Genomic DNA, 8,254 nt, shown 5'->3' with positions numbered 1-8,254 from the left:
GGGCTGGCGCGGGGGCTGCGGGGCGGCCGCCGCTGTGCAAGAGGCACCCGCCCGATGCGGGGACGCTTGTTCTCAGCTGGCCGGCCGTCCGGCCGTCAGGGCGTCCGCGGAAGGCTGGGTGTGCGGCTCAATCCCGGGGCGGCATGCGCGGCTGGAGCTGGAAGCTGGGGCGCGCTCTCTGGTGGAGGCGCGGGGCTGAGCCCAGACAGGGGTCAGCGCTCCGGGGCCGGGGCGAGCGGCTGCAGCACAAACGCGTCACGGCCGCTCCGTCTGGGCGCCCGCCGGCTCATGTCTCCTCCTCCGTGTCTCTCCGGCAGTGCGCATCGCCGCCTCCCACCACTGGCGGCGGCCGGGGCGTTTTCTACGCGCGGGCGGCGAGGGGGCGGGGGGCCGGGGGCGGGCCCCGGCCAGAGCCGGCACAATGAGGATGCGGGGCCCGGGGGCTCCCCCCTCGGGGCGCGGCCGGACGGGCGCTCAGCTCGCCTGGGTGCGCCGCGCCCACATCAAAGGCGGCCCTGCCTGCTTGCCTGCCTGCCGCGGCCTCTCCACTGCCGCCGCCTCCTCCTCCTGGCCGCTCCGGGGTGGAGGGAGGCGCTCAGACTCCCCGCGATAGCACTGGCAGCTCCGAAGGGGCAGAGCCCCAGACGCTAGAGCTGGTGAGCGGTGGAAGCCGTCGGAGCTCTGTGCCGGGGCGCAAAGACTAGCGCCGCGGCGCGAACGCTGCGGGGATCGGGCTGGCGGCTGTCCCCAAGAACGCAGTTAGGCGCTGAGCGTCTTCACTCGCCCACAGTCACTACTCGCTCTCACTCACACCCACCAGCGCTTGAGAGGGAAGCGGGGAAGGGGCGGGTCAGGCCCAGCCCCCGGGGCGGCTCCATTTAAGGGGGGTCGCCTTTACTGCTCTGTGAATCTACTCAGGATCGTGGGGCTGTCCAGCCGCCCCCTCGGACCCTTGACCTCTCTTAAGTGAGCCCCTTTCCCTCTGTCTCCGTCCCTGCCGCCGGAGGTGGGCGGGGGGTGAGGGGGTTCTCCAGGGCGTCTTTCCGAACCACTCCCCGCCCCGCCCCACTCCTCTCCGGGGCTCTGGAGTCGGTTCTCGGGATCCCAACTGGGATCTCCAGTAGGCAAGACGGCTTTGGAAACGCACTGCTGCCACCTAGCGGTCTCCAGGGGTCCTGCAACCCCAGCCCTGGCGGACTACTCTCTCCGAGGAGCCAGCAGGACTCTGGTCAGCGACCACTCTAGACCCTCTTCTGGCCTCCTGGCTGAGATTTGCTTCCGTTTGCATGCTAATAAGCAGTTTGGCCTATTTTAACTAGGACCCCTCTTGAAGATATCTCTTCTTACCACTCCACCCCTTCAGACGTCTCTCCTGTGTTTTCCACAACTGTTTCAAAGCCTAGAGCCCCCACCAGCCAGGCTCTCTCTGTTTGGGTCTAATGCTAAGAGACACAGGGAAACAAGCTAAAAGAATAAGCTCAAAAAAGCAAAGTTCGGGAATCCAACCTGGTTTAAAAACCTCCTGTGTCATTGGCTGTGTTTGATATTCCCATTTCACTAGAGCAAAAGCAGAGACAGTTTCTAGCTGTGTTATTTCCTAGAGCCAGGACATAGGGAAATGCTGCAATTGTTCCAAATGCCAGTCCTCCCTGCAAGCTATTTTAAGGTCCCTTCCAAAGCCACGGCTATCTCAAACAGATGGCCTGTCTCCCCACTGGACACAAGTGCAGAAAACTTTCGAAACTAGGTGCTGAGTGATGGGAAAAGTTCTTGTGTGGAGTACTAGGCTTAATTTACTTAGACATTCTCTTCGCCAGAACTTGGCCTCACCAAGTCTTGGTGAAATCGAACCCATAGGATGCAAGGATTAACAAGAAATGGAAGGATATGCTCCCACTGAAGCCTACATCCTCACCACCACAGTCTGCCTGGCTTTATAGGAAGACCTCTGACACACAAGTCAAGGGGTAGGTTGGGCTTATCTCCTGCTAAAATGGTGTCTAATCACAGTGTCTCTTGATCCAAATCTAGACATTTTACCATGTTCTTCAAACTAGTTCCTTCAAATCTAGTTTTCACATGCTTACCACATACATGAATCTGAGTTCAATGTACACTTGACCAGTTCATATAGTGCTTAATATCAGCCACTACTGTGGTAGTGAGCTCTCATCAGTTCATTAAATCACTGATATCTTACTGTATGCCAGCTCCTGGGTGAAAAAGGATTAAGTCCCTGCTCTTAAAAAGCACTTCAGGGGCCTCCCTGTTGGCACCGGGTTTAAGTCTCAGCACTATGAATCTATCCACAGCCACTGCAGCCTAGGTTAAAGTCCCAGCCAGGGAGGTGACCCACATGGGGCAGCAGATCTCTTCTGTCCAGCCTGCTGTTCCCCTCAACAGTTTATTTTACTAGATCTGCCTCTTCTACTTCCCGCTCTTTCTCTGGTGAATCCTCTTACCCCCCACATCTCTGGCTAATACCTCAGTTCTTGTATGCATAAATAAATATATCTTTTTTTAAAAAGCACTTTCCTATTAGGGCAGATGGGAAATAGCAAATAAGGCAAAATACAAATCTTAGCTTATTAGTACTCTGAAGGAAACCAACGGGATGAGGTTTCTTAGTAATTCTTAGGGTAAGACCCAAAGATGGGAATACATAGGGGTATTCCAGGCAAAAGATGTGACATGCCTACAATTGGAATAAGCCTAGGTGATAGGCTAGGCACTAGCCAGGAGGAAGAGTGGCAGGAAATGAGGTTGAAAAGCAAATGCTTACCTGTTGCCTTGTAGGCCTATCAGAGGCAGATAAGTTAGCCATCAAAGACTTTTTGTTAAGGTAATATCTAGGTAATTTTTAAAAGCATCCATTTCAAGTGTGCTCGAACTGCTCTTGACAAATGATTATATTTATGTAAACACTTTCTCTCAGGCAACTTCCTCACATCCCTCACTGTTCTAAGCTACCATAAATCAGATGGCATTACTGTAGTTTCACATAAATGGAAGCACAGTATGTGTTTCTACTTATGCTAACATTTTTGAGATTCGTCTCCATCCACTGTTGCTTTGACCAGTACGGTTGGAGTCACCTTTGTGTTAGGAGATTAAGCTCACCATTATCTGGGCAGATTCTTGTAAAACCCCTGGTTGTCTTAAGGAGAGCTGAGAATGAATGTGAACTGCCAGCCCACGGGAATGTAAGCCTGCAGTGCTGTTGACTGTTTTGCTGACGGATCCTAAGCACTCAGAACTTTGGGACACAGTACATATTTAGGTACTTGGGTTCCTTCCTATCCTCTTTTCAAAAGTGCAAGTAAACTAACAGCATCACAACTGATGCTTGTTTTTCACATCTTTTCAGTCAAGACTCTCCAGGCAGAGTCTATACGATAGATATTTGAGAGAGCAAAGTGGGAGCACCTCCAGCCTACAAGCAGTTTAGTAAGAAAAGTAGACTGTTAGCAGTTGAGGCTCTAAAACATTCTCAAAAACCAGCTCTTGGAACTTTCACAGCATTAAAACAATCTCTCTTGCCAAGTTCATGAGTCAGGGAACTGGCTCTTTGGTGCTAAAAGTTAGTCTTAAAACTTCCTAAAATAATGTTGGCCCTTTATCTCAAGAGCCCAAACTACTTAATACCTTTGATTAATTAGGTTCTGTATAGATGACCCTCAACATTTCTTGCATCAATTTCAAACAAAAGCCTCTCACCCTAAACAATACCTCATTGAGCTGGTAGTTTTCAGTAGCTCCCACAAGTTTTGTAATACAGCGCCTAACCTTCATGCTATCACTCATCATTTGCACAGTCGAGACTAGACTTTCATTCTCTAGTGAAACTGAAGGTAACAACTGTAGAGAATTCTCACCCATGACCTAAACCTTCCATAATGAAGTTATTAAATAAGGGCTCTCTGAACTCATCCAGTAAGTGCAGTATTTCAAGTGTCCTTAAAATATCCCCCCTTGATTTTTTTTAAAGAGCCTGATCTAATCATCTATAAAGTCAGTTAAACAACACCCCAGTATTAGTAGGGCTCCCACCCAGGCTTCCACCCATAGCTCCTTGGGGAAATGGATTGTCCTATTTCTGATGAAGAAAATCAACAAGATGAATCTGGAACATTTTGTTGCACTAGAAAATAAGCTATCAAAGACTTGGAGCTGTGATGGGCTAAGTAAACATGAAGGAGATTCATGAACTAAAAGATAGGACCATGTAGTAATCCAAAATGCATATAAAATCTGAATTGCCGGTATTTAAACTCATTGGTTTACTTTCCTAGAGGTTGCTAGGATGTCCTGAAAATTGGTAAATAAAAATTTAACACTCCAGCCAAACAAAATGCCTACAGAATCATGAATGGTATTGCTGAGAACTATCTTAGGAAACAGTTATCCCATCAGTGAAGTAATTTAAAATGATAAACCCCAACAGACAAAAAAAGTATTTACAGCTTTTCTACTTTAAATCCTGAAAAATTAGTGCTAGGAACGAAGGAAAAGCAACTGTTTTTCCTTATTGGTCTTAAGTCAACCTCAAAAGTGCTTTGGAGAAATAAAATTTTCAATGTTTTCAACAATTAGCACCTTAATTGTCATTTTCTAAAAGATTAATGCTTATGAGAACTGGGGCACAGGCCAGAAATGTGGGCACTGAGGATTCGCCAGAGACAGCGTGGAACAGAACAGTCGGATCGACTGAAATACACTGCTGAGGGGAGCAGCAGGTAGGACTTAAGAGGTCTGCTGGGTCATGTGGGTCACCTCTCTGGCTGGGGATCCAACTCAGCTTCATAGCGCTGCGATTTAACTGTTATGCCACCACACGCATTAAACCAGTACTGACCAAGTACAGATAACCTCACTTACCAGTTTATACTGTTCCAAAGAGGATGTCAATGTTTTTAAAGGATTTCCTAAGTCACAAACCCAAGAATAATCACATTCCTACTACTACACTTAGTGGGCTGTTTTAAGATTAGCACTATTAGAGCCCTCCCTGGTGGTGCAGCAGGTTAAATTACAGCACTAAGAAGCTAAAGCCACTTCAGCATTAGTTTGATCCCTGCCTGCCCAGGAGCTGACCCACATGGCGCGGCAGACCTCTCCTGACCCGCCTGCTGTTCCCCTCAGCAGTGTACTTCATCTAGCTGCCTGTTCTGCTCTCTACAGTCTCTGGTGAATACTCTCACCGCCCCTACACCTCTGGCCTGTACCCCAGTTCTGTATGCACAAATAAGTAAACCTTTAAAAAAAAAAAAAAAGCACTATTAGTAACTGGAGGGACAGGGGAATCAGTCCTCACTGGAACTTTTCTCAAAAGGTGGAACTCATTTCATTTGACATACAAGAATAGGACAAGTTGTAGGGCCAACTGCTTTCCCTCAGAATGGAGTTCAGGGTTTTTTCCTGCTATGGTCAAGTGCTCATCAGCAAAACCAAAAGGTTTAGCTTCTACACAAAGCAACTCAAATGCCCAAATTTATAGACCTACACCTTGGGTTAAGATATTAAAACAGAGCCCTCCCTGGTGGCACAACGGGTTAAAGTGCACCCCTACAAAGATAGCCACAGCTACTTCAACACGAGTTCCACCCCCAACCAGGGAGGTGACCCACATGGTAATGCACTTGGCTCATTCACTGCTCCCCTCAGCAGTGTATTTCCTCAATCTGCCTGTTCTGCTCCCCAGTCTCTGGTGAATCCTCTCATCACCCCTTGCACCTCTGACCTGTGGCCGTTTTTAAAACCGTTTTAAAAAATTAAAAATCAAACTACTACTAAGTAACTGATGCTCACCTACCACTCCCTGTGTGTACACTGTTTACCGTTTAGACATTATCCAGGGTAGGGTTAACTACACCTCAAAGTAGCTTACTAGCAGCTCTATCTATGGCACTATTTGAACACCAGTAACTTTAATGTATACTTCTTAAAATCGAGATCTTTTAATCTCGAAGCACATCCTTTAAAAGGGACAAACTGTTCAATACCTAAAGCTGGGACAAGACAGAACGGTACTGTACCCAACCTTTCCCCCACCCTTCAAAATGCTATCCCTCTGGAAAAACCACCCATGAGATGGAAAAGATAATGTGTACAGCCTCATTAAAGTAATCTAGAACAGGGTCCTCCCTGGTGGTACAATGGTTAAAGCACAGCACCATGAAGCTATCCATAGCCACTGCAGCAATTCAATCCCAGGCCAGCCATGACCCACATAACTCAGCAGACCTCTCATGTCCCGCCCACTGCCCCCATCAGCTGTTTCAGTTAATCTGTTTGCTCTGCTCCCCCAGTCTCTGGTGAATCCTCTCACCCAGTGCACTTCTGGCCTGTATCCCAGTTCTTCTGTGTATAAATCTTTAAAAAACAAAAGTAATCTGGAACTATATCCACCACCACCACCACCACACTAATATGAATAGGTTGGGGAAATATGAAAAAGATTAAACAACGGCATGAGATGGGATGTTTATTTAGAAACTAAAATATACAAAAAAGCCAGAGCATCTCCAAGTTAAAAATATAACCAAGACAAATTTTAAGACAGAAAATACAAAGTATCCTAAAGTTTCAGTAAAATGGAGAAAACACCAGAGAAATCAAAAGGTCCAAGAATGGATGGGAGTTAAATTGGGTGTCAGAATCTCCCCAAAAAATGGCTTAGAATTGGACAAGTCCAATACCCCCAACCAGTGAGCTGCACAGTTCAAACACCAGGAAAAGGAACCTTGATTATCTTTCAGAAAAATGGCCACACAGAAAATGAGACCAGACCAGTCAATTTAAATTCTGACCCAGTGCAGTAGTTAACATTCCAGATATATTAAGGACACAAAAATACTTCCCCTATTTATTAGACTACAAGAGGATGTACTAAAGAGAAATGGCATTAATTAAAAGTAGCAAAGCCCAATGGTTCCCGCTGAATGAATTTCATCTTCATGTAACTACCTCATGTAATAACCTCCCTGGTAGAAAACTAACCTCAGTACTTCAACTTGAGTTAGATCCCTCGCCAGAGAGCTGACCCACAGGGCCGGTCTCCAGTCTCGCCCGGTGCTCCCTCAGCAGTGTACTTTTGTCAGTCTGCCTAGATTCTGCTCCCTACTCCCTCTGGTGAATCCTCCACTGCCCCTGCACCTCTGGCTGTATTCTAGGTTCTTTAAGTGTAATAGAAATCTAAAAAAAAAAAAAAAAAAATTACTTCTCTCCCATATACTGGTCACTGTTTGGTAAATGAATAAACAAGACAAAATTTTCTGTTATGGTTTAAGTGAAGAATCAAGGTTGAATAAGTGTTTTGCAGCCTGTTTAATGTGTACCAGCTTGGAGAGTAAATGGCTAGGCTAAATGCATAGATTGTCACAGGGAACATTTATAATCATTTTTTTTTGCAGTTATACCATTTGACACTTTCCAATTATGTGTATTTCTTTGACAAAGTATAAAGAGGAAAATAACAGAAAGACAGTACTACTTTATTAAAATACTGAGTTTATTTCACATGTATATTTTTGTCTCCCCACCATTTCCATTTGTCTGACCACCACTACTACTATGTCCTATCATAACATTCCATACATACTTAAAACCAAGTAATGGGTGGAGTTCCATCTTTAAAAACTAAACAGGCATTTTGGACAACACATTCTTGGCAATAAAACCTGGACAACATTTATCAGACACGGTAGGGAAAGTTCTCACTCTGCATTATAAAAAGGACAGCCAGGTATCAACTGTTACAGAAATGAAATAAGACGGAAAAATTTAACAAATTGAACTATTTTCTTAAAGAGATTTTCTCCACTGCCAGAGATCTTGAATAGCCTGGAAAAAATAAAAAAAAAGATGTGGTCAAAGAAACACAACACTTCAGTTACCAATAAACTAAACCATGTCCTTCCCCATAGCACCAATAAATTAAACCATGTCCTTCCCCACAGCTAAGTATCCATTTTTTCACTCTACCACCAAAAAGATTCACTCTAGATAATTAAAAACTGATTTTAAGGATATTAACACAATTTCAAATATATTTCCAATTCAGATAAAAATCATACAACCCTTTGTAAGCCAAATCAATTATACCAATACATAATATACTTGTAAAATCCCTAAAAATCTGTGTTCTGTTCAGTTGAATTCTTCAAGTTTCTACATTGACTACATCCAAATCATCTCATTTTGCTCACTGAACACTCATTAATGGAAACACGCTTAACATTACCACGGGCTATAC

The 8,254-nt window shown here is 45.5% G+C and overlaps 1 protein-coding gene across 1 annotated transcript in view; it reads right to left on the bottom strand.

Moving 5' to 3' along the window:
- Positions 1-7,477: 7,477 nt before the first annotated feature.
- Positions 7,478-8,254, bottom strand: part of NPM1 (nucleophosmin (nucleolar phosphoprotein B23, numatrin)) — an 11,952-nt gene continuing 11,175 nt past the window's right edge. Inside the window, exon 11 of the mRNA XM_004679210.2 lies at positions 7,478-7,842. Within this exon, the coding sequence (XP_004679267.1) occupies positions 7,804-7,842 (39 nt within the window). The 3' untranslated portion in view covers positions 7,478-7,803. The remainder of the gene's footprint in view (positions 7,843-8,254) is intronic.

This window comes from Condylura cristata, unplaced genomic scaffold, assembly GCF_000260355.1.
Source record: "Condylura cristata isolate star-nosed mole 26May11 unplaced genomic scaffold, ConCri1.0 scaffold00008, whole genome shotgun sequence".
NCBI classification, from domain to species: domain Eukaryota; kingdom Metazoa; phylum Chordata; class Mammalia; order Eulipotyphla; family Talpidae; genus Condylura; species Condylura cristata.
The sequence above is the reverse complement of the archived record's forward strand: the minus strand, read 5'-3'. Positions and strand labels throughout refer to the sequence as shown.